Source organism: Canis lupus, chromosome 16 (genome assembly GCF_048164855.1).
Source record: "Canis lupus baileyi chromosome 16, mCanLup2.hap1, whole genome shotgun sequence".
NCBI classification, from domain to species: domain Eukaryota; kingdom Metazoa; phylum Chordata; class Mammalia; order Carnivora; family Canidae; genus Canis; species Canis lupus.
Genome location: NC_132853.1, coordinates 28094577 through 28121150, shown reverse-complemented (window position 1 = coordinate 28121150; position 26574 = coordinate 28094577). Strand labels below are relative to the sequence as shown.

The following is a 26574-nucleotide window of genomic DNA, read 5'->3' as shown; positions in this document are numbered from 1 at the left end:
ATCAGACACTGGGGGCAGGACTTCTTTCTGGCTCTGCTACCCTGTGCCACGAAACCACAGAGCTGAAAACAACTTTAGAACTCAGCTGGCCTAACCTATTTGTTCTGCAGCTGAAGCCCAGAGGGAGAAGAAACTCATCCAGAAGTACACAGCTGGGGATGAAGTTGAACTATAGGGTTTCTAAATTCTCTTTAGCTCTAGGAGTCCAAGGACTTCCGATGGGAGTTGCCATGGAACAAGGAGGTAGTGAGAATGGGTGCTAGGGCAGGGTCTGGAGATCTGGCATGCTTACCCAGGTTGGGGATTCCTTCAGTTCAATCCTAACATGAGCCTTTCGGTTCTTGTACACAAACTCCATCAACTTCTCGGCATCGTTACCCCAGATCAATACCACTGGCCAAGTCAGCCCCAGGGGCTGCTGCAGCTGTGGGAAGCAAAGTGACCACAAGGGCTGTTGTGTCCTGACTCGTCTTTCCCCAGGTAACTTTATCTCCCTCCATCCAGCAACCTCTTCAAACATCCCAACGTCCCTGGGTACCTGCTCAGCAGCTGCTCGATCCTCAGTGATGTCAAAAAGGACAGCACTAGCTCCTCGCTCCCCTGCCATCCGGGCCTGCAGGGACACACAGCCAAGGTCCACGGGGGTCAGAGGAGGACACAGCCCATTCATGCACTGGCCTCACCCTCACATGTTCATCCCCTCCTAGGACCATGCACACATGGTATCCCAGCACATTCATATGCAACACATGCAAGGGGGCAGTGGGACTAGGATCCCTGTCCTGCCCTGACTCGCCCAGCTCCCACTGCCTTCAAGGACAGCATCTAATCCTTCCTTTTATAATAGAATAAACCCTTAACAAGTATTTAGTAGGTGCCAGCTAGTGGACTAGGCTCTAGAGCTAAGGACAAATAAGACCTCTCCCTACCCTCAAAGTACCACAAGTCTACCTTCACTAAGGAGTGTGAGAACAGAAAGCAGGGAATGACCAGCACCCCCGGGGAGCAGAGAAGGGTGACCAGTCCCCAGTAGAGAGAGGGAGAAGGGGAGAAAAGACAGGTGGGGAGCTCCTTCAGAATAGAGCTGGGCTTTCCAAGGTTCAACCCTGCCTGACGAGAGAAACCTGCAGGGCATCCCCCAGAGGCCGGGGACCCTGCTGCCCACCAGGGTTTCTCCATGGCAGAGCCCCAGACTCAGCCAACCTCTTGGTGTCTCTCTCTCCCTGACACACTCTAGTTTGCCAACACTTCCTGGCTCCAATTCAAGGCCTTAATGGAGTCCCTGACCAGTGTTTCATCCCTGCATCCCCTCCCTGAGGGTGGCACTGGAGACTCCATGGGGATAGACCTGGACCTGAGGGGCTGTTCGCACAGGGTGCAATTGCGCATGTGTGCGCATGCGTGCTTGCCAAGGCTCCAAGAGCAGACTTGGGGTAGCAGAATCTAGCCAAGCAGGCAGAGCAGAGCAGAGCCAAAAAGAGAGAGAGAGAAAAAAAAAAGCAGGAATCTGGAAGCCCTGGGTGTGGGGTGAGAGAAGGGAGATAGGAGCAGGGGGTGGGGTGGAGGTGCAAGGGCAAAGGAGCAAGATAGATACTGTCCTGCCTTGTGTCAGGCCTCCCTGCCCAGTGTAGCCACTCTCCAGCCTTTCTCCCCAAAGCAAAGGCTCAATTGTCCTGGTATCAGGCTGGGACTTCATGCCTCTGTGGGCCTGCTGAGTCTTTGGGGCTTTGCTGCAGGCAATGAAGGAGTTAACCCCTCTGCTAGCAGTGGTGGCAGGAAGAGGAGTCAGTGCTGGAGCTTACTCACACTCTTAGTGCTTTGATCTCTGCTTTCCTTCACGGGGAAAGCCTGTCTGGGCAGGTCTCCTGCCAAGCAGGCCAGGGGAGCGGCTCCTTGCTCCAGCTCCTCACTCCCCAGGAGGCAGCAGGGGCCAGGGGGCCCCTCACCAACAGTCAGCCTATTGCCTGGGGAGCCCTGGAAGGTGGTGGAGACACTCAAGTGGGGCCCTGTTTTGTCAGGAGGGTAACTTCTCCCCCTTCCTCCTTCCCTCCCTCCCTCTCTGAGTTACTGAGGAGTGGATTGGGCTCTCTACCAGCACCCAGGCCCAGCCCAGGCCCAGGCTCCCCAGCCCAATTGGCTGGAAATTCACAGGACTCCAGAATGGAATTGCTGAAGAAATTGAGAGATCACAGGCTTCCTTGTCCTCCTGCCCATTTACTGCCAGGAAGTCCACCCCAATTAGGTGACCCCAGGCAAAAAGAAGCTCTCCAACTTTCAGAATCCCCCAAGCCAGGGCATGGGAGCAGCCCCAGAGGACGAGGAGAGCGGCTCCTACTGCTAGCGTCACAGTTTAGGACTCGGTCAGGGCATGGGGAGGTCACCCCAGTAGTCAAAGAATTAAGACTGCTGGATCCTGCATGCTGCCAATGCCTCAGTTTTTTCATGCCCAGATTGAGACCCTACACCCAGCCCAGCTTGGAAGAGCATGAGGGAAGGGCACAGTCTTCCTTCTCCAGAGATTTTCTTACCCGCCCCCCCTTTGAAGGATTGGGATAGGAACAGTGGAAAGTAATTACCCTGATGTTCAAACACCCCAGCCCATTACAGCCCATAATTACAAAGTTGTAAAAGAGATCAAAGAAAGAGTACTGGCCAACAGGGGAAACAAACAGGACTTTCAGGCAGTGGGTACCTGTGTCCAGAGTTCTAGGAATCAAAAAAGCAAGACTTGGGGCCAGATGGCAGCCCATTCTGAGGCTGTCCATGCTTCCTTCCAGTCCACCTGCACCCAAGAAAGTGGGAAAGAGGGAGAAAAAGAAGCACTTCTTGGGAGACTGGAATCTGAAAGGCAGAGCGGGTGGGTAGGCCCTCTGCCTGGGAAGACTGGGCTCTAGAAAAACAACCCAGAGATCTCTTTGGGAGCTGCAAAGAGCCAGCCAGAGCCAGTCAGCCCCTTTGCTTGCTGCTCATGGCCTTCAGCAACCAGAACCAGTACCATGTAGGATTTGTACACTACCCTCTACACTTCTCTGGACTATAGGTTTCCTCTCTAGACATAGTAACAGTCTCTGTAACCTCTTCCTCATCAAAGACTGATTGAGTACTTACTGTGCCCAGGGCACCAAGCCAGGGAAGGCCAGGGCCTCTAGAACGACTCATCATCTAGTTATAGAGACAAAGTATGTACAAAAGATAATGCTGATAACATTCTAGATTACAAATTAATAAAATAGACCAGTAGTTCCCAAATCTTTTTTTCTTTTTTCACTGTGGAAAGCCCTTGCCTCCACTCTCCCCACTACACACATTCACACACACACACACACACACACACATACAATCTAACACAAATCTTCAATCACAAAACAGAGAAAAGTGCGCTGAGTTTGAGCTGAAGTTAAGAGCAAGCCTTGGTTTCCCCCTTCCCACAAAGCACCTCCATAAACCTGGTGTGTACAGCATGGATAGAGACCTTGAAAGCATCCCAGAAGAGCTGGATTCCTGCCCCTAATAGACTAGCTGGACTGAACCAGTCAGGAAAGATTCAATAGAAGAGGTGGAATTCATTTGGGCTTGAAAGCAAGGGTTGGAGGAAGTAGAAGAGATATAGCCTTTATTGAGACCTACTCAGCTCACATTGCTCAGGTTTGAGTCCTGGACTTGCTACCGAATATTAGCTGTGAGACTTTGAGCATGTCATGTAATTGCTTTCTTTTCTGTAAACTGGGGATAATAATAGGATCTACTTCACAGGGTTGTTTCGTGGACTGTATAAGTTAATCCATGTAAAGCCCTCTAATAGTACCTAGTACATACATACTCAGTGTCCCTTAAGCATTATTTATTGTCATATCAGCTATTACTACATGCTTTGGGTACCTAATTTCATTTACTCCTCACAACTCTATAAGAGTCATCCAGTTTTAAGTTGAGGAAACTGAGGCTCAGAGAGACGGAACAACTTGCCCAGTGTCACACAGCTAATAAGCAATGGAGGCAGGATTCCCACTCAGGATTTCAGTTTTCCAAGTGCATGGTTTCTAGGTAGTGGTCTCTATGGTAAGAGAGACAGGGGCTCATCTCCAGAGCCAGTTTATTTCACCCAGTAGAAGGCTACTGCTTTAGTCCAGGCATGAGGCAATCAGGACATGGATAATCACAAGGATGGCTGTGGAGTTGCTAATAGAGAAACAGAAACTGGGTGGCTCAGTCAGTTAGGGGCTGCCTTTGGTTCAGGTCATGATGCCCATGTCGGGCTCCCTGCTCATCAGGGAGTCTGCTTCTCCCTCTCCCTCTGCTGCTCCCCCTGCTTATACCCTCTCTTTCTCAAATAAATAAATAAAATCTAAAAAAAAAAAAAAAGAAAGAAAGAAAGAAACCAATTTGGATGACTAGATAGCAGGAGGAGGTTGGTGGTGGTGACAAGAACAGAAGAGTCCAGAAAAAATTATGGTGAAGGTCTTAGAGAAGATAGAGAGAAGTGACAATGAAAGAAAAAAACCCCAATCTTGTTAACTATAAAAGCATAAGATGATGATGCCAATGATGACAACGGTGATAACTGTAATCATTTATTGAGTGATTCCTATGTGCTTAGCATGGGGCTAAGAGCTTCCATCTGTACTATTTCATTAAATACTTATAACTACTTTATGGTGTAAGTCCCATTATTATTCCCCTTTTACAGATGAGGAAACAAGAGGCCCAGAGAGGTGAGCTCAAATGTCCAGGTCACACTGAGGGGCAGTGGAGATGCCAGGCTTCAGACCCAGGGCTGTCTAACTCAAGAGCCCCAGCTCTGTTGATGGTAATGACACCACTAATGCTAATCGATATACCAGAGCAGAGCTGATTCAAGTTAGCAGTTTTCAAACTTATCATTAAAACCCACCTTTCCCCTATCGCTTCCCCTGAGGGGGAAGTATGTATTCCCCTACCAAAATATATGTATTTTTTATTTTTTAAGCTTTTAAAAAGATTTTATTTATTTGAGAGAGAGAGAGAGAGAGAGAGAGAGAGAGAAGGTGAGCATGAGCATGGGAGAGGGGCAGAGAGAGAGGGAGAAGCATCCCAGGATCATGACCTGAGCCAAAGGCAGATGTTTAACTGACAGAGCCACCTGGGTGCCCCAAGCCATATATTTTTTTTTATGTTTTTACCAAACTAACTGCATGTATTATGTACAATTCATTTTCCTATGAGAAAACTTGTAATTAAAAGCAACAAATAAATATCTAGTTAAGCTGCGGGACTTAGGAAATATTGGTAGTTCACAGACCTCCTTTGGGCTGGGGATCCCAGGTAGGAGCTGCTTGGTGAGGTCTAAGGATGAGACTTGAGGGAAGCCTTGGACCCCACCAGCTGGAGACCATGGGGCTAGGGCACTCCCACAGAGATGAGGGAGAAGCCTGGTTTGAAGAAGCTGAGGAGTGAGTGGGGGGTGGCGGGGAGGAAGCATGAGCAGTGACCGCAAAGGCTGTGGAAGAAAAACAGGTCCCCAGGCAGCAGCCAAGGTGCTTCTTCTAAACCCCTAAGGGTTTTTTTGTTTCTGTGTTTGTTTTAGCTCAGGCACTATTGGTACTTGACATACATCATTTTTATCCTCGCAGTGATCACTGGGGTAGAAAATAAAAGTCCCATTTTATGGTGGAGGAAACAAAGGCACAATAAGGTTAAGTACCTCAAAGAGCACCAACCACGTGCTCCTTGCTTCCTAGCGTTTGTGCACATGCCTCATTTATCCCCCAGGAGTGTGATTCTCCAGGGAAGAGAAGAAAACCTCCCGGGTGGATGGCGACCTCACAGGTGGCCCAGTGTTCACACGTATGTGACATCATACATTACACTGCTTTAGAAGAACAGTGGAGCTTCTCTGAGCCCCTCCTCCCCCATCTCCCTCTCCCCCCCAACCTCTGCATCTTACACACTCATACACACACACACACACACACACACACACACTCTGCACTCACATTCATACTACCAAGCACTAGGCACTCATCTACCAAATGAATAAATGAATGGCATTTGCCCCTATTCTGTAAGGCAAGGGAAATCTAATAGCCAAAAGCAGGGTAGCTTCAACCTAACAAAATTCTGTTGCCATTAAGGACCCACACAGTCTTTTTTCCTTTTCTTTTTTTAAAGATTCATTTATTTGGAGGGGGGGGAGGCAGAGAGAGAGAATCTTGACCCAGACTCCCCACTGAGCATAGAGTCTGATATGGGGCTCCATGCAGGGCTCCACACGGGGCTTGATCTCACCACCCTGAGATCATGACCTGAGCCAAAATCAAGAATCGGCCACTTAACCAACTGAGTCACCCAGGTGCCCAAGACCCACCCAGTCTTGTCTAGAAACCACACTCTCCGGCTCTTCCAAGTGTGTCCTGGCCCCTATTTCCCACATCTTCCCGTAGCTCCCTTCTGCATCAGTTATGGCCAGGCTGGGGAGAATATCTTCACCCACCTGTGGGTGCCACATTCACAATCCTGCCCACATTCCTGCCCCCTCCAGGGGTCAGGTAAGAACCCAGGTTGTTTCCTTGAGACTCCTGGCTCAGGAAACAGACCTCAGGAGGATCAGGAAATCCCTAGGGGGACCTAGGTACAAAGAGCAAATGCACTGGTTGGGACTGTCCGCTTCTTCCACCATGTGGGGAGCTGGACCCCTCCCCCCAAGTTGATTTGAGTATGCCACACAGAATCTGACTACACTCTGGCTTATGTCACCATGAGAATCTCCATATACATCCAGGGTTCCCAGCAAGAATGGGAGGCAACAGAGAAGAGAGTAACAGCTCAGGTTTGAGAACTAGACAAGGCTCAGTTCAAATTGTAGCTCCACCCCTTTCTAGCTATGTAACCCTGGCAAGGTCCTTAGTTTTCTTTTCTTTTTTTAAGTTCCTTTATTATTATTATTTTTTTTTTTTAGTAATCTCTACACCCAATGTGGGGCTTGAACTCACAACCCTGAGATCAAGAGTCACATGTTGCTCCAACTGAGCCATTTGGGTGCCCCAGTTACTTAAGTTTTCTGGTCCTCACTTCCTCATATGTCAAATGGAGAATAAAAGTGTCTAGCTTTCCTGATTGCTGTGCAAAGTAAATGAGATAATATATAAAGAATCTGTCCCACCTGGCACATGGTCAGCACATGGAAAACAGTCACAAACATTAGAGCAGAGATCACAAATGCAAATGTTCACAGGGCCTTTGCAGTAGCAGGCCAGTGAGGAGCATGGCAAACCAGAGAGCCCAGGAAGCTGGAAAGGTGGTGACTCCCACCAGCTCCAGCCAATGGTGCTCCATAGAAACGTGGAGTCACTGGTTTGCAATCTTGGAGGAAGAATGTGAACTTTTTATGGATAGGGCGATGGCTTCTGTTTCTGCTATTCTTGCATATGTTCGGTTAATATTTCTGAGAGATGGAAAGTCCTTCAACTGGCTCCTCCTTGCTCTGATGCTGGGCAGGGCAAGGGGTTTAGGTACTTCCAGGTGATGTAGGAGGATATGGGTGGGGTGCATGCCCTGGATGACAGCCAGAGGTTCTGCTGGTAGATGATGTTTGGTGGGGAAAGGAGGCCTCAATTTCCACCCCTCTCAGACCAGTCATGAGTTAGGAAAACCTGAGTGAGTTGGGACATCACTCCTAGGCAACAAGGGAACAGAGAACAAAGGGGCCGGGTGAAGTTCAGAGTGTGTGTGGGGTCAAGTGTGAACCTACCTTGCTGGCCAGTGACAAGCAGGGGCGGGGGGCCCGTTGGGGACTCTCCAGCTTGACGATGCTGATGAATCCAGGCTCCAGATTGTCGTCGTCACTGGCATTGCACAGATACAGGGGGTGGGACTGCAGAGAGAGAGGGGGAGAGAGAAAAGGGGAGAGAGAGAGAGAGAGTTTAAGGAGGCTCTAGGGAATAGGAGTAAGCTGTAGGAGCGAAGCACTTCCCCACTGTTCCAGGCAGGGACAGGCAAGTTTCCCTGTGCTGTTAAAGAGTGGGTCTTCCTTATACATTACCTCAGAAGAAGTTTGTAATTTCAGGGGTGCCAGGGCCAAGAATATGTGGAGGTGAGGGGTAGGTAGGCATGAGAGGTGTCCTAAAGGGGGACGTCAATGAAGAGTCTGTAGCAAAGCCACTCCGACAACCCTCAAACTGCCCCAGCCTCTTTTACCTCCTACTTCTTCCACCTGCTACAAACACCCGGCTGAGAGCCATATCAGCATCTGCAGGATCTTGCCTTTCCCTCCATGCTCTCCCAGGGTGGTGCTGGGTACAACCAGTACCTGCTGCCTCCTCGGTATGTCCCCTGAGGTCCCCATCTCTCACGTCTTCTTGCTTGGTGCTGCCTTGTTCCTCCTGATATCCCCCTTTGCCCCTGCCTTGCACCCATCCTGAGATGAAGCAGGGCACTGGCAGGAAGAAGACACTTGGGAAGGAGGCTTAACTAATAGCCTTGAACCTCACACTTCCTAGGAGCTCGTCCTGGTCCCAGGAAGTATGCAGTGGAGATGAGCCAGTCCAGCCCATCTGCTCTGAGGGTATGGCAGGGCCAGGCCAAGACCCTAGGCCCCTAGCCCAGTGGGTGCAGAGCAGTGCCTCAGGGGTAAATGGGCCCAATGTGTGCTATCACACCAGAGGATCCCCTCAGCAGATATATACTCACTTGTCACTCAAGGGGAATCAAATGCCCACTTGAATCTAATTTTCCCGGAGTGCTGTGAGAACAAAGTATGATTTATTTGACCCTAGATAATCCTATGGGCTAGAAGTTCCTACGTGGTAGAAACGCAGTGTATCCCGTAAGACAGGGGATTTTGTATGAGGGAGGTGCCCATACTTCCCTCCCTACTGCTGCTGAAGGCAAAAGGACTTTGAGAAAGAACCATCAGAGAAACCAGACAGCATTCTGAATTTATGAAGATGCTTCCAAAGATGACAATGCTGATGATGGATTTAAGAGCACAGTTACTTCTTGAAAGCATTTTCTTTTTTTTTTTTTTAAGATTTATTTATTTATTTATCATAGACATAGAGAGAGACAGAGAGAGAGAGAGAGAGAGAGAGAGAGAGAGAGAGGCAGAGACACAGGAGGAGGGAGAAGCAGGCTCCATGCCGGGAGCCCGACGTGGGACTCAATCACAGGACTCCAGGATTGCGTCCTAGGCCAAAGGCAGGCGCTAAACCGCTAAACCACCCAGGGATCCCCTTGAAAGCATTTTCACATTATTATTTCTTCTCACTGTGTCACTGTAGTCCCTTAAACATAGGGACCACTTTGCTTTGAATTCTATCCTTTCTATCAATTCTATCAAATCTTTGGGCACCTCTATGCCCAGGCATGGAGGCATTGGCATGTGTCTGGAAGGGATTGCAGGCAGTTAGGTCTGGTGTAGAGGGGTGATGAGACTGGAAAAGTCAACAAGCATCAGACCAAGGACCAGAGACCACAGATTTGCGTTTGAGAAAGATCTTCCTGGTGATGACAGAAGACTGTCTGGTATGGTAAGGAGTCAGAAGTCAGCTGTTCCAACAGAACAAGAGATGGGAGATCCTCCTTCAGGAATAACAAATTGCAGCCATAGGAGTCTACTGCTTTGCTTGTTCCCCTACCATGACCCATGGTCAGCTTTCTTCATATAACTCCAACATGCCCCTTACTGACCAGAGGGTCAACTGAGGGGAAAAGTCACCTCAAAGAAGAGCTGTCTTTAGAGAAAGATTTACAAATATTTAACCACTGTTCTGTCCTCAAACCTCCATGAGGGAACCAGCATATACAAAGCAGTGCTATATTGTAGGATAACTCTGATGAGATTCAGGAGAAAAAACTCAGTATGTCAGATTCATAAGACTTCCCCTGTCTGAATGAAAAACTATGGAAGAGGGAAGGGGAGGAAATTAACTATTAGTAAATGCCTCTTGTATGCCAGGCCCTCTAGATGTCATCTCAGTATAAGGTATGTGTGATCATCCCCATCTAAAGAAGAGAATGAAGCTTGAGGCACAGGGAAGTTAAAGTCACACAAGATTAGAACTCAGCTCTATCTGACTCCAGCCTCTGGAGTCATGTAACTCTAAATGGACACATAGTCAACCCTCCATTGTCCACACTAATGATGATGACGATAATGCTAGAAACTATTGTCTCCATTTTATTTTATTTTTATTTTTTCAATCACATTCTTTAGTGTGTGGGTTTTTAAAAAAAAAATATTTACTTGAAAGAGAGGAGAGAACACAAGCAGGGGGAGGGGCAGAGGCAGAGGGAGAAGCAGACCCCCGCTGAGCAGAGAGCCAGACGATGCAGAGCTTGATCCCAGGACCCCGAGATCACAACCCGAGCTGAAGACAGGTGCCTAACCAACTGAGCCACCCAGGTGCCCCTATTTGTCTCCACTTTATTTATCTTTTTAAAAAAGATTTTATTTATTTATTCATGATAGTCATACACACACAGGGAGAGGCAGAGACACAGGCAGAGGGAGAAGCAGGCTCCATGCAGGGAGCCCGACGCGGGATTCGATCCCGGGTCTCCAGGACCGTGCCCTGGGCCAAAGGCAGGCACTAAACCGCTGCGCCACCCAGGGATCCCTGTCTCCACTTTGAAGATGAGGAAACTGAGGCATTAAGCGGTTAAGTAACCAGCAAGGAAGAAGTCAAACTTTCATTATTTGCATATGACATGATACTATATATAGAAAACTTGAAAGATCACCAAAAAGCTGCTAGAACTGATATATGAATTCAGTAAAGTCATGGAAACAAAATCAATATACAGAAATCTATTCCATTTCTATACACCAATAATGAAGCAGCAGGAAAAAAAATTAAGAAATCAATCCCATCTGGGGTGCCTAGGTGGCTCAGTCATTTGGGTGTCTGCCTTTGTCTCAGGTCATGATCCCAGGGTCCTGGGATGGAGCCCCATGTTGAGCTCCCTCTTCACAAGGAGTCTGCTTCTCTTTCTGTCTCTACTCATGCTCACTCTCTTTCTCTCTCTCAAATAAATAAATCTTTAAAAATAAAAATAGAAATCAATCCCATTTACAATTGCACCAAAAACAATAAGATACCTAAGAATAAACCTAACTAAAGAGTGAAGACTTGTACTCTGAAAACTATAAAATGCTAATTAAGGGAATTGAAGATGATGCAAAGAGATGGAGAGACATTTGCTCATGAACTGGAAGAACAAATATTGCTACAATGTCTATTACTACCCAAAGAAATCTACAGATTTAATGCAATCCCTATCAAAATACCACCAGCATTTCTCACAGAGCTAGAACAAACAATCCTAAAATTTGTGTGGAACCACAGGAGACCCTGAATAGCCAGAGCAACCTTGAAAAAGCAAAACAAAGCTGGATGCATCACAATTCTGGACTTCAAGTTGTATTACAAAGCTGTAGTCATCAAGATAGTATAGTACTGGCACAAAAACAGACACATAGATCAATGGATCAGAATAGGAAACCCAGAAATAAGCCCATAACTATATGGTCAATTAATCTTTGACAAAGCAGGAAAGAATATCCAATGTGAAAGAATGGCTCTCCAATAAACAGTGTCAGGAAAACTGGACAGCAACATGCAAAAGAGTGAAACTGGACCACTTTCTTACACCATACACAAAAATACATTCAAAATGGACTACAGACCTAAATGTGAGACCTGAAATTATAAAAATTCTAGAAGAGAGCACAGACAGTAACTTCTTTGACATCAGCCATAACAGCTTCTTTCTAGATATGTCTCCTGAGGTAAGGGAAACAAAATAAAAAATAAACTATTGGGACCACATAAAAAAAAAAAATTCCACAGTGAAGGAAACAATCAACAAAAGTAAAAAAAGGAAAAAGTAAAAGGGAACTTACAGGATAGGAGAAGGTAATTGCAAATGACAAAGATGATAAAGAGCTAGTATCCAAAATATATGAAGAATTTATATGAGAGAGAGAAAAACCATAAGAGACTCTTAGAGAACTGAAGGTTGATGGAGAGAGGTGGATGGGGGTTGGGCTAGATGTGTGATGGGCATTAAGGAGAGCACTTGTTACGATGAGCGCTGGGTGTTGTGTGTAAGTAATGAATCACTGACAGAATTCTACTCCTGAACCCAATATTGCACCGTGTGTTAACAAACTAGAATTTAAATAAAAATTTGAAGGAAAAAAAGAATTTATACAACTCAACACCAAAAAAATGAATAATCCAATTAAAAAACAGAAGACATGAATAGACATTTTTCCAAAGAAGACATACAGATGGCCAATAGACAAATGAAAAGCTGCTTGTCATCTCTCATCATTGGAGAAATGCAAATCAAAACTATAATGAGATACCACCTCATACCTGTCAGAATGGCTGAAATGAACAACACGAGAAACAACAGGTGTTGGTGAAGATGTGAGGAAAGAGGAAACTTCTTACACTGTTGGTGAGAATGCAAATTGGTACAAGCACTGTGGAAAACAGTATGGAATTTCCTCAGAAAGTTAAAAATAGAACTACCCTACAATCAGCAATCGCACTATTGTATTTACCCAAAGAATACAAAAATATTAATTCAAAAGGATACATATATGCACCCTGATGTTTACAGCAGCATAATCTATAATAGTTAAAGAAACAGCCCAAGTGTCCATTGATTGATGAATGGATAAAGATGTGGTATATGAATAAAATGAGTATCACTCATAAAAAAGGATGAAATCTTGCCATTTGCAATAATGTGGGTGGAGCTAGAGAGTATTATATACTAAATGAAATAGGTCAGAGAAAGACAAATACTATATGATTTCACCCATATGTGGAATTTAAGAAACAAAACAAATGATCAAAGGGGGAAAAAGGAGAGAGAGAGACTCTTAACTATAGAGATGTGATGGTACCCAGGCGGAAGGTGGGTGGGTGGATGAGTTAAATAGGTGATGGGGATAAAGGAGGGCACCTGTTGTAATGAGCATGAGGTGTTGTATGGAGGTGTTGAATTACTAAATTCTACACCTGAAGTTAATATCACACTGTATGTTAACTAGAATTTTTTTAAAAACTTAAAAAAAAAGATTAAGTTACATGCTCAGAATTACATAGCTGAGATCAGAAGAAAAGTAGGATAATGTAAAATAATAGTAAATTAAGAATAATTTCCATTTAACTTTGAAAACCCGAGCCTTCCCCCAACTCATGGCCATTCAAATTTTACATTCCTAAAGAGTCCCTGAAATATTGGTGGTGACTTCTAGGATCCTGTCTTAGGCCTCCTCTCTTTTTACTCTCCATGCACCCCTGGGTAACTCCAGCCAGTGTTCGGCTTTGGTTCCCACACAGAGATCATTGATTACATATGTGTAGCCCAGACCTCTCTTGAGTTCCAGACCCAAAATGTCCAATACGTAGGGCTTGGATGTTTCTGCCTGAAGAACCTTAAGTGAGACATCTCAAACTCAGCATGTTCAAAATTGAACTAATCATTTTATCCCTCAAAACTTTTCCTCCAGTGTTCCCTATTTTAGGGATTGGAACCACTATCCACCTACTACCCAAGCCAGATGTTGTCCTCCTAACCTCCTCTCTCTCCTGCCCCCCTAACCCCACCAGCAACAGCCACCAATCACCAGATTCTAACAATTCTATCTTTCAAACATGTCTCTAATTTATCCTCTTCCCTCCATTCCCACTCTGGCTACTCTAATGCAGGCCACCATCACTGCTGTTCCAATTTACTGAAATATCCTCTTAACTGGGGTCATCTTACCCCTCTCACTGAAGCCAGAGTGATCTAAAATGCTAACTTGAGTGTGTTGCTCTTCCACTTTAAGCTCTCTCTTTTTTTTTTTTTTAAGATTTATTTATTCATGAGAGACACAGAGATATAGGCTGAGAGAGAAGCAGACTCCCTCTGGGGAGCCTGATGTGGGCCTCCGATCCCAGGTCCCCAGGATCAAGACCTGAGCCAAAGGCATTCAATCACTGAGTCATCCAGGTGCCCCCCACTTTAAGCTCTTAAAAGGCTTCTCACAGGGTTCGGGGATCGAGTCCCACATCGGGCTTCCCCGCATGACGCCTGCTTCTCCCTCTGCCTCTCTCCTTGTGTCTTTCATTAATATAAAACATAAAACCTTTTTAAAAAAAGGCTTCTCATAGCTCTTGGAATAAAGTCTGTATTTATAAACACAGCTTCAAAGCTCTGTCTGCTCTGGGCTTACCATTCCCTTCCCATATTTCTTTCCCCCTGGCAACTCGTGGTCCAGAAATAACGTGTTTCATGTCTCCAAACACTTTTGGCATTTGCTGCTCTGTCAGGAGAGGTCAGAAGCCTCTCATTCGGGCCCTCTTAGCTCCCTGAATTCCTCCATCACAGACTCATGCAGTGGTATTTCAGTTGTCGGCTCACTTACCCCTCCCCTCAAGCTATCACTGACCTCCACATCCCCTTCAGTGCTTGCCACACAAAAGATACTTGATCAATATTTTTTAAATCAAATATTAAAGGTCTACAGTCAGATCACTGACAGTCAAACATAAAGGCAATGCAATGCACACCAAAATTCTGATAATAGTGGCTTTGGGAGAGGATTTAGAGAGGAGACCGTGAAAACAGACTGTGTTTTGCTTCGAACATTTCAATCATAGGATGATTTACTGAGATATTAATTTGAATTTTACTATTTTGCTGCTGTGAAAGAACAGAAAAGAATGAGAACTCTTTATATTTTGTTCTCTGTCTTTTCTCTCCTGCCATTCCAAGAAGAGAGCCTCTCCTATTTCCCTGCCTCAGGGGCACTTGCCCAAAACAACTGTTGCTAAAGACCTATCTTCCTGGCTTCTATGAAAGATTGAACTCCTTGAGGAAAATGTGAGTCTCCTAAAGGCAGAAAGGAGTGTGTATGGGGGTGGGGGGAGGCATTAGAATCCCTGGAATCCTAGGGAATGGGAGGAGGAGCCTGGGAGATGCCAAGTTGAGGGAATCTGCAGACTGTGGCCTAGAAGAGGTAGATCCCAGAAGGCTGGACCCTGGCAAAGATGATGTGCCTACATGGATTTCAAGTGAACACTTGTGCTTGAACAATGGGCATATTTGTGGTGACCAGCGTGGACACATATCATCAGAGGGGTCTCTTAGATATGAGACTGTTTTAGCTGCTCTGTGAGGGGAAGCTCTCAAGAAAACATATTTCTTGTATCGTCATATTTGTGGTATGAAAACCATGCTCACTACACTTTTGTGTGGTTTGATTCTTCTACAGTAAGACGTTTTCACGTATTCTCAAATTTAAAATAAAACCAAAAAAGAAAGAGAGAGAGAGAGAGGGAGAGAGAAAGAAAGAAAGAAAGAAAGAAAGAAAGAAAGAAAGAAAGAAAGAAAGAAAGAAAGAGGAAAAGGAGAAAAAGAAAAAGAAAAAAAGAAAAAGAAAGTCATTCAACCAGGACACTGTTCATTACCTAGCAAAGCAGTTTTAGTCTTCCTTGGGTATAACAGGGGTTGTCTTTGCTCCCTCCTCCAGGGAATTTTCAGCTGGGAAGAGGGCCCCTGAGAAGAAAATAGATCCAAATATACCTGTCTCCTTAGGATACAAGGTCTCCTAATAAGGAGGTGTCACCTGTCCTCTCAGTGACACCAGGAGAGAGCCAAGAGAAATAGACTTGTAGGATTCAGGAAGGGTATGGCTGGGGAGGGCCCCCAAACACTTGATGGATTTAAGGATTGGCTGTGTCTTCCTAAAAGGTCAGACACGGGGACAACCTTGTCCCAGATGCTGCCATGAGGGGCAAATTAAGAGGAGCCTGAACCTGCTCTAAGGGTCCAGACCACTCTGGCCGAGATCTCAGCTTTGCACCTATATTTTATATGCGTATGTAGAGATGTGAATACTGTCCTTTAGTGGTATGTGTTGTATATTTCCTATTCTTGGATCTGTCTTCTTCCTCTATTTGTTCTGACTTTCCCCCTTCCTTCCAAAATAAACCTAATGCTCCAATTCTGACAGTGCGACTTAGCCTTTCTGAGCCTCACATTCTTCACCTACAGAATGGGATGATTATCATGAAGACTGGAGATAATGGATATAAGTGCCTAGCACAGAGCCTGACACTTAGTAGGTGCTCATTAAATGGTAGTTGTTTTATTATTGCATTTGCAACAATAAAATCCCTCCTCATTGCTGGAAGGGACAAAGACCTCTCTGAGTGCTACTGCCTTGGTGATTGTCAACAGTGCCTCTGAATGTCAGTGTTCTACAAGGCGCAGTCTGGGACAGCTCATTATCCATGGTCACTTCTCTCCTCTAAACCCCACTGAACAAGCTCTTCCAGTTCTCAGCCCGCCTCCTTCCCATGAAGGAGGCCATGTGATCTCATTACCTCCTCACAAAGGGCATTCCAGGGCTCAACCAAGCCCCAAACTTAATGCTGGTCTTTCTTTATCCACGGCATCTCCTCATCTTGGGGTGTGTGCTTTTGCAAGCAATTCTTTACTGTCTCTTGTTTCCAGCCACCTCCCTCCCCCTACCTCTGCTGCAATAATTTCTTAGTTCTCTAATTCCACATACAGACCTTTACCCAGGCCTTGGACAGGTAACTTTACTGCCTGCTACAATTTTGCCTTTGTAATCAGGAACATTGGCCAGGCATCAAAGGCACTTTTCTCCCCATTTCCTCTTTTCAGATTTTATAATCAATCTCTCCTGTGCAACCTCCATTACCTGTACTTAGAACTACCTGACTCTTATCTCCAGCAGTAGGACACACCAGCATCATAAAGTCAGGCTCCTGTAGCTCAGGAGTTGGGAAAAACAAATTGGCCTGAAGTTGCTTCTTCCTGCCTGCAACACCAGAATAGCCTCTGAAGCCCAGTTTGGTCATCTTGTCCTTTAGTGAAAGAGGTGAATGCTCATATCCACAGATTAGATCCTAATGGTAATTGATTAGGCTTGGATTTGGAAACCACTAGACCTCATTCTCTTCCTTACCTTAGCCTGCCACTATCTTTGGAATGGCTGAGTTTCCTACTGAATTAAGTTGAGAGACTGGGAGATTGTCAAAAGGAGTTTCCCTTTATCCTGTTAAACATTTTTTTTAAATAAGGAAATGTATTCCTGCTTAATTGTATAATTTTTTAAGGTAAAAAAGAAAATAATATTGGTGGGGCTAGAGAAGCACAACCTTGGGCTCCCTAGCAAGAGTGGACTGGCAGGGAGAGGATGGGTGATAGAGGCCTCCAGTGTTTCTCACTTGATCCAGAAAACCTCCTGGTGGACAGGTGTGTTGGTAAGTAAGAATGCTGACAAGAGAACGGAAATGATGTGCTGGCTTCCAATAAAAAGCAAGGAGACAAAGTCTGAGGGAAGAAATGAGCTCATCAGAAGTCCAGTCTGGGGCTTTGCATTTTGGAGGTCCTTAGTATTTGCTGAAAGAATAAAATTTCATTTGAATCCAGCTGCCATACAGTTTATAAGGAGATCTGAATTGCTAATAGCTGAGCCTGGTTCATGTCTCTAAAGGGCTCTTCAAAACTTCCTTTTTACAAATGAGGAATATGAGACTCAAGTCACAGACTGCCCATAGTTACACAGCTAATTAAAGGAGATGGAGGTCTTCAGAATTCAATCCTAGTACCCTTTCTATCCTGCCATGCCACCTCCAGCATAGGCTCCCAGAGGTATTCTGTGCGGTACAACAAACTTTAGCCAAGTATTGCAATGCATGGGTGGAAGGCAGGACCTCCATTTGTAGAATGTTCAAACTTGAATATTAGCAACAATATAAAGGCAGGGTCTGTTTGCTCATCTTCCCTCTGGCCTAGGCTCTTGCTGCCTAGCAGCCCCAGCTTCCTTTCTCTCTTCTAGGGCTTATCTCATCTCTTCTTCTAGCCACAACAAAGGCAGCCAGATCCAGACACTGCTCAGAGATGCTTTCCCAGTGAAAGCATGTTTGTTTAGGATGAGAAAGGTGTGTCCTGAAATTAGAGGTCACAGAAGCTCAGACCCAGATAATGGTCATTCAGCCAGACTACAGTTTCCCTCACTGTCTTGCTCCACATTAAAGACTTCATTTTAAAATTTATCTATCCTAGTCTCAGATCATGTCCAAGCTCCATGATGTAAATGGACCCCATGACCCTAAAATGTCCCTCATGCTGGGGTTTCCCTGACCCCATACTCTGCTTGGCATCTATGTATGGGTGGTTTACAGGGTCATAAGCAGAGTCATGAGAAGGAAGAAGAAAGGGAGGGGAAAGAAGAAGAGCTAAGTTGCTTTTGAAATAACGGTTATCAGAGAAGAAGCTTATTTGGCAATAATCAGACAGAGAGAAGGAGGAAAATCTCAGCCACCCAAGAGGTAGAGCTTCTGTCCATTCTATTCCCACACATAAAAGGGTTTGTCCTGACTCAGCCCAGAACAACTTCTGGTTACAGAGGCACCAGGAAGCTGCTCCTGAAGTTAGGAGCAAAGGAGAGAGAGCCCACCAAATAACATTTTAGTTACATCAATGTTCTTTAGAAGGAAAGCTATGAAATAGGATGCCAAGGTTCTGGGGCCTGCAAAGGTCAAGACCTTAGAAGACACCCCCAGTCACGCAGTTTGAACTGCTTTCCTCCACCAGGCGAGGATCTCGGGGATCAGACCTCCAAGAATCCTACATTAAGATGTCCTGAAATGTCAGTTGAGTTCTGTCACTCAATGACCACTGTCCCAGAGAGACCCTACCGCCTTCACTGATCTCTATCCTTCAAGAAGCACCACGTGAGGACCCTCATTTACCTATGTCTTGTTAAGAGAGGTCATCTGCAGAAGAGATGAGGTCTTGGCACAGGTATTGCTAGGGCAATACCTACCCTCCCACTTTCAAGATAAGGGTCTAAGGAGGCTTTGGTCAGGGCCCCTCCAGGGGATGGCCTTAACTCTTACTGCAATAAGGTAGTTAACGGCACTCCTACAAGTCCTCCAACCTGATCCAATGTTGACTTGCAGACAGCCCTGACACAGTCTGCTTTACGATTTTGCTCTTCTTGTTGCAGCCAAACTCATGCCCGAGATGGTAGGAATTTGGAAACCTGCTGGGACCTGTTGTAGGTTTAAGCAATTATTTATGTTAGTTAAGATTTTAATGCTGAAAAGGCCAAAGACTAAAACCAGACAGGCTTTGTGAAAAAAGACCAAAGAAATGAAACTTGAGGAAATCAGATTATTCACTTCAATATGCCAGATGCACATCAGGACTACCAGCAGAGCTACTCAAGCATTGCTAAGTTTGGTGAGTTTAACACAAGGGTGTGAAATAGCTAAATTAATCTGGTTATTCCACACATTCCATCTCTTTCAGGCCTAGTCTCCTGCTCAGAGGTTGTAGGGATTTCAAGTTGTCCTGCAGACTCTGTGCCAGTCTTCCACGATCTGCTTGTGGCAGTGCTTATAAGTCCTTTGAGGGCAGATATTATATCCAGATGGGCCAGCTCAACTAAGTCTATGTTCAAGTTTTAATTGTCACATTGTAAGTGGGGATGGGAAGCTATGGGATTTGCTTGGCTGACCCCAGTCCCCAGTTCCTGGGCAATAACACACAAGATTGCATTTACATTGGAAAGTGGGGGGAGAAAATGGAGCACGGGCCTGTGCTTTGGTAAAGAAACAATCGAAGGGATATAAGGTAGTTGCACTAAGAAATTACGTTAGGAGAAGGACAAAATTATTCAAGCCACCAGCCAACTCAGATGCCCAGAGCCTCTCCTCAGAAGCCACTGGGGGTTGAGAACAGGCCAAGGAGGCTTCTGTTCCAAAGAGGCAACAGTCAGAAGAGGCTTGTGTTGGAGACAACCCAAAGGCTCCAGCCTGCCTGCTGACAGCCCTTTGACCACAACTCTGAATCCCTGTCCATGGGGTGGCCCTGGGGAAGAGGCCTGCTTTGGGGGGACTGTTTAATGATTTGCCAGTAAAGAACAAGGCAAACAGCCTGCTGGCAGCTGCCTGGATGCAACAGGAGAGTAGACTTTTATTCCCACCCACGGTGTAGCCTTCCAGGCAGGAGATAAAAGAAAAAGTGAAAGATGGTGTTTTGAGAGCCTGGAAGGGATTGCCATTTGGGATCAGCACCTCACTGGGTCTCTGTGGATAGTGCCTGGATATCTTGGCATTGGTGCCAGTTGGTATTTACTTCCTCTGAATATTTTAGTAATTTCTAATAACAGCATCTCTTGGGTTCCTAGGAACTAAAGACTAAGATCTATATGTGGCCTCTTCTGGCAGGATTCTAGGCATTAAAGAGAATGAAACCAGAAAAACACTGTCTTGGCTCTTAAGTAATCTTTTACCAAAAAAATATATGAGCTGGGAAAGTAGCTTTGTTCTCTGCTAAATTCCTTTTACTTTCTTCTCATGGGCCTTTCCCTATCTCCTTGGCTCTACAGAGGGGGGAAAAAAAAAGGCACCTCCCGTTCCCCTCTGAGCCAAAGACTCCAAGGTCTAAGTCCTGCAGCTTTCTGCCTCTTTTTGCCCTCAATCTCTTAGCCCAGTCCTTCTATAATCTTCTGATCAGCCTTCAGTCCTCAGAATTAAACATTTTCTACCATTAATCCCTAAAGCGATAGATTCAGAATTCTTAAATGACACTTAGCTCTTACAGTTTATCCATACAGTGCCTAGTTCTTAGATTTCAATAAAATATTAGACCTTTCCTCCTTTCTCTAAAGTAGATCCTGAGCTATTTCAAGTCAGGAACTTGGCCTTATTCATCACTTAGTGTAATGCCAGGCACATAGTAGATGTGAAGAAAAAAAATGCATGCATGCAGAGTTATCTGTTTTAATAAACAGATGTGAGATCAAATACATTTGTGGTTTCTTTGTCATTTCATCAGTAGATGCTTATTTACAGATTTCTGCTTTCTCTTTAAAAACCTTCTGTATACTCCCTGTAAGTTTAGGTTTTAAAGTCAGCTTTATGGTATTTTGACCTCTTAGCAAGGGAGAGTTTGCTTCCTTCCTTTTTATATCATGCCTAAATCTCCTCCAAAACTAAACAAAATTCACTTCTTTCAGGAAAATCTTCCTGCTTAATAATCCATCCCCAGTTACTCTTTTATTGTCTTCCCTCAGTATTAATGTGCTGAGTTGAACAAAATCCCTATGGGAGAGAAACCATCTTCCTGCCAAAAAAGGGTATGGGCTCCTGCTTTCAAAAGACTAAGGCCTAACTATAAATCTATGGCCATGCATACACACAAGCACACACACAAGGGGCGCAAGGCCATTTGTCCAGCAATACACAGGGAATGCAAATTCATAGATCACAGCACATCCACACTGAGACAATGAAGAATGCATGGGCAGACTAACTTATTCTTGTGATATTATTTTGGAAATGGTCTCTTGTCCTTTTGGGCCCTTTTGCCTAATCTCCCAGATCCTTCAGGATAGGAACCAATTAGAGACAATTAAAAACAATTTTATTTATTTTTTTATCCCTACAGCATTGACTCAAACTCTTGCTCCCCCACTGGCCACAGGTCATAGTGTTGGCTGAGGGTCTCTGCTGCACTTTAGTTCCTACAATGACTTTATGAGGACTCAGACCAGTGATCAGCATGGAAAAGGTTGGGAAAAACTCAGAGTTGATTTACTCCCAACAGCACTCTATATTTTTTCTGAGTGGGTCAGATTAACATTAAATGAAATAACTTATTTAAATATCATTTTTCTTACCTTAAGCGGAATGAGAGATGAATTATACTTCTTTTTTCCATCCTTCTACTCTGAAAAGCTGATGTGTCTAAAGCCCAAGTTTTAAAGACTTCAGTTGAGGAGCTACTTGGTATCATTGCCTTTCCTATTTCAGCTTCCTTGCAGTCTGCTTAGCCCTCCATCCCACTCTGGGCCTGAGGATGTAAGCAGGCCATTTCATGCCAGAGGTGGTTGTATTTTCAAATGTTCCAAGCATTCCTTGACTCACTCTTTGTGAACTATGAGTTGTTATTTCCTAATTGCTCAAACCTCTTTATTTTTCTTGCTAAGCACAGATAGTAAGAGATATAAAAAGATAATCAAAGTGCTGATAAATAGAAGAGGAATCTTTTTGGTTATCAAGTTGGCTCTGCTGAACAGAAGTTCCCATTTGCATATGTTAGGACATTCAGAGAGGTGCCATTGCCAGACATAGTAGGTCAGGGAAGTACTTGGAGAGTTAGGAAAGAGCAGAGCCAAATTTCTGGGTTGAGAGTTCACAGGGCAATGAGGATCAATAGCAGCACTTCTGATTTGCACACTGTTATCAAGGTACAAAGCAACACTACCCTTTGTCCTTTTTATTTCTATCCTGCTAATGGAACCCTTCACCCTGAATTAAGACTATTACTTGGCTTTGATGTTGTGTTTTATATTAGCAAAGTACTTTACAATCCTTCATTAGCTATTTATTCTCCCTTAATTAGTACCACCCATTTTACAAATTAGGTTGAAGAGACAGCACAATGCATATTGGGCTTGCAACCAGGAATCCTGAAATCTGAGCATGGGCTTCATGTATTAAATATACGGAGAGGAGATGTGACCGACCATAGGAGGAGTCACAGAGTAAAAGAATAAAGGTGCCAAAATTCTAAAAGCCTTCTTGGGAACTAATACCTCCAATGATTTAGGGCAAGACCTGAAATTTTTACTTTATTTTGCCAGCAGCAAGATTGAGAGTTCTCACTAGCTTAAATTTAAAATGTGATCACCAAACACATCTGTAGTAGGAAAACAGTTCTCCTGGTTGACTAATTTCCTACATAACAGAGTTGAACGCAGAAGGGACAAAGGATGTATGGTACCAGTTGTTGCCTAAGAAAACGGACTGATGCTAAAGCAAAACAAACATCTCGAACCTACTTCTGACTTACTGAATATCTCTTAACACTCTCCCTACTTGCTGTTCTAGTTTTCCCATTGTTTTTTAAGATTTTATTCATTTATTCACGAGAGACAGAGACAGACAGACAGACAGAGACAGAGACACACAGGCAGAAGGCAGGTCTCATGCAAGGAGCCCGACATGGGACCCGATCCCAGGACTCCAGAATCATGCCCCCGGGCCGAAGGCAGGCACCAAACCGCCAAACTACCCAGGGACCCCCTAGTTTTCCCATTTCTGTGTCCCTCATCTGTTGCCTTTGCCTTCCTCTTCTCTTCTTCTGCCTCTCACTTAAATATAAGATTACCTTTCTTTTAAGGTTCTTACTCTAATATCTTCAATACAAATTCCAAAATTTGTCTCCTAACTCAAATTATCCTGCAGTACAAAATGCCTGTTACACATTATTTCTTTGAAGTCTTTCTGGTACCTCAAACTCAAATATACCAAATGTACAAATCATCTTCTTCCTGTATTTCACTCTAAACCAATAACTCCTCTTAACTCATCTGTTTTTGTTATTGGCACTGTCATTCGAGACCTGGGCTGAGCCTCTCAGAGTCATTATGATCCCTCTCTTCCTGCATCCAATCACTCAAACTCCTCTTTGGAAACCTACCTTATGTCCCTGGAGTCTGAACCATTAAAATAGGCCTCTATCTAGTCTCCAGTCTCTCACATTCTAAAGCTCTCTCTATATCTGCAAGAGCAATATTCCTAAATATAGCACCAATCATATCATTGTCCTGTTCAAATACCATCAATGACTCTCTACTGCCTTCTGAATTAAATTCAAACTCCTTAGCCTATCAGATCAAGGCTTCAGTACTCTCTGAACTGGCTTTGGAATGAGACAACCTGGTTTCACATTTCAGATCGGTCACTTGAAAGGTGTGTGTGTGTGTGTGTGTGTGTGAGAGAGAGAGAGAGAGAGAGAGAGAGAGAGAGAGAGAGACAGACTTTGGGAACCCTAACCTTGAGTCTTGGTTTATGGGTAAAAAAGTGCAGGTACCAGTAGCCACCCAAGAAGATTATTGCAGAGACTAAATAACATATTTAAAGTACCAGCATTTCCTGCACACAGTAGGCACTTAAAAAGTATCAATTCGGGCAGCCCTGGTGGCGCAGTGGTTTAGCGCCGCCTGAAGCCTGGGTTGTGATCCTGGAGATCCAGGATCAAGTCCCACGTCAGGCTTCCTGCGTGGAGCCTGCTTCTCCCTCTGCCTGTGTCTCTGCCTCTCTCTCAATCTCTCTGAATGAATGAATGAATGAATGAATAAATAAATAAATATTTTTTAAAGAAGTATTAATTCCTTTCTCTTCCTTTCTGCTTTTTCAGCTTTATTCCCATTTCTCTCCTAAAGGTATTATACTTGTCCAACTCAAACTGTCTTACTCTTCTCTCATATCCTCTTGGAATGCCTTTACTCCTATTCTGTCACTTTTTAAAATGCTACTTATCATTCAAGGGCATATTTATATACTATCTCTTTCATAAAGAATATCTTCTTCATCTGAAATGTCCCAAATCAACTTGTTTGTATTTATGGTGTGGCACTTTTCACCTTCTGCTTTATATTCTCATATACCAAATTGAGGGCAGGGTTTTCTTTATATCCCACAGAGCACAATGCCTTAATATAACAGGCAACCGATAAATGCATGCTGAATTAATACTGAAAGCTTGTGCTTTTGGTCTCCTGAGAATCCATTTGTTTGTGATTCATACTTCACACTGAGAACTCTTTAGAAACAATCTCTGGCGAGATATCAGAATTTCAAACAACTTTAGCAGAGAAGCTGAGTCAGTGTAGGATTAAGTTTAGTCCTAGTTCCGTCACCAGGAATTGTCTGGACCCTGTTCCTGATTGAGATGTTAGCCATGGAGCTCATTTGAAGAAATTCAGATGAGAACGTAACTGTTTTAGGAATAGGCAAGCAAAAATGCATGATACCTACAAAAAAATCAACCAAGAGGCTGACAATGAGAATGGCTTCACTGGTATAGGAAGAAGTCCCCAAAAGCCATCTGGTTCCATAGGCTCTGACTGTGGCTCAGCTACAAGGTAACTATACCTTACTCTGGCTTTCATCCAATCCATTTCCTCTTGGCCCAGTTAGCAAATGGGTAATTATATGACATCAGCCACCATGAGATGGCTAGAACACAAGGTGGCTTCATGGTGCCATATAATGTGGCACCAAATTTCTGAATCACCAACCACAGGTGCATCGACTATTCCCCACCACCACCACACTCCCACTCCATAAAAATGACCTTATCTGATATTGCTGTTGACACAGTGACTACATTTAGGTTCTGGGCACTTTCCTTTGCTTCTTCATAGTGTTTGCCTGGGTGGGTACTTCCATGTAGCCTATAAACAAGTATTCACAGCACAGGAATAATCACCCAGTCATGAGGCCATGCTTTTGCCTTTAGGTAGGCTTACTTCAGAAAGTAGCAACAAATCTAACTACTCAGTTCACACCTACCTGAAATACTGCAGAGGCTGAACTTCCTTTCTAGCCAAATACCTAACTAGCAGAGTTGCTGTCACTAAGTTTGATTCTTAGCCTGGACACTATCAGGCCTATTTCTGGAGCCATCTTTCTCCCTAAAAGAGCAGTTGCAACAATTTCTTCCCAAATTCTTTGTCACCGGGAAGATCAATAGCTCCCAAATGCACTTTGTCAAGATACAGGGAATCACGTGATGTTGCTATTAGAAGGATGCTGAATGGGTCCACATGAAGATATACCCCATGGGCATATCAGAATAGGCCTGAAATGTGGCCTCTTAGTTGGCAAATGTTTGATGAACATCTATCTTCTTCCCAAAATTATGTTAGACCCAGCCCAGGAGCTGTAGTTTTACTAGGGAGATAACATATGAACACAACTAAATGGTGACATAAAATGGTATACTATCAAGTGCCACATTGTGTCACAGCCAATAGATCCTGTGGGCTTTGTGGAGGAGACAAATTTTAAGCTATCCCCTAAAGAAGACTGAATTAAATAAGAGAAGAATAACCACATATGTAAAAGAAGGGCATACTGATCCACTGGATTTGTCAAATGGATTTGGGAACTTCCCAGCTACAGCCTTGAGAAAAAACATGGGGTCAAAGTGAGAGGGAAAAGGAAGGTTCTTGACCAGTTTCTCTCAAGTCTTCAAAGTACCAGAAGACTTATGTGGCTGGAAAATAGACCTGAAAAGATAGTTTAGATAGCTGAGGTAGGGTCAAGTTGTGAAAGCCACGGAATGCTGAGATAAGAGCTAGACCTTGCTGGCATAGAATAAAGAGGAATCACTCTAAATTCTTAAGCAAGGGGATCTCATGATCAAAACAGTATGTTAAGCACAATTGAGTATCAGAGTAAAAACTATAGTGGAATAAAAAGAAACTGGTGGTAGGAAAACCAGTTAGAGAGCTGTTTCAAAATCTAGCATGGCATCATGAAAGCTTGAACTCTGGTCATAACAGTTAAAAGGTAAAAGGATGAATCACAGAAATATGAAGGAAGTGTTGAAAGTACTTGCTGACAGACTGAACTATAAGAATAAAGGAGTTAAAAGTTCTACACCTGGAGAATTAGCGGGGGAGAGGGCAGGAGTTGCATCAACCCAAAGAATATGGGGAAAAAAGTTAATTTTGAACAGGGAAAATTAATTCATTCT

At 44.3% G+C, this 26574-nt stretch overlaps 1 protein-coding gene across 10 annotated transcripts in view; it reads right to left on the bottom strand.

Moving 5' to 3' along the window:
• The window catches only part of RNF43 (ring finger protein 43), a 67181-nt gene that overhangs the window by 9138 nt on the left and 31469 nt on the right, over positions 1 to 26574 (bottom strand). For 7 of the 10 annotated variants that reach the window (XM_072779822.1, XM_072779821.1, XM_072779823.1 and 4 more), the window contains 3 exons: positions 7727 to 7849; positions 539 to 613; positions 293 to 424 (listed from right to left, as the gene is read on the bottom strand). In XM_072779822.1, coding sequence (XP_072635923.1) covers positions 293 to 424; positions 539 to 613; positions 7727 to 7849 — 330 coding nt within the window. Of the gene's footprint in view, positions 1 to 292; positions 425 to 538; positions 614 to 5680; positions 5795 to 7726; positions 7850 to 15449; positions 15565 to 26574 lie in introns of those variants that run through there. The other 3 variants (XM_072779830.1, XM_072779831.1, XM_072779824.1) reach the window with 3 other exon arrangements.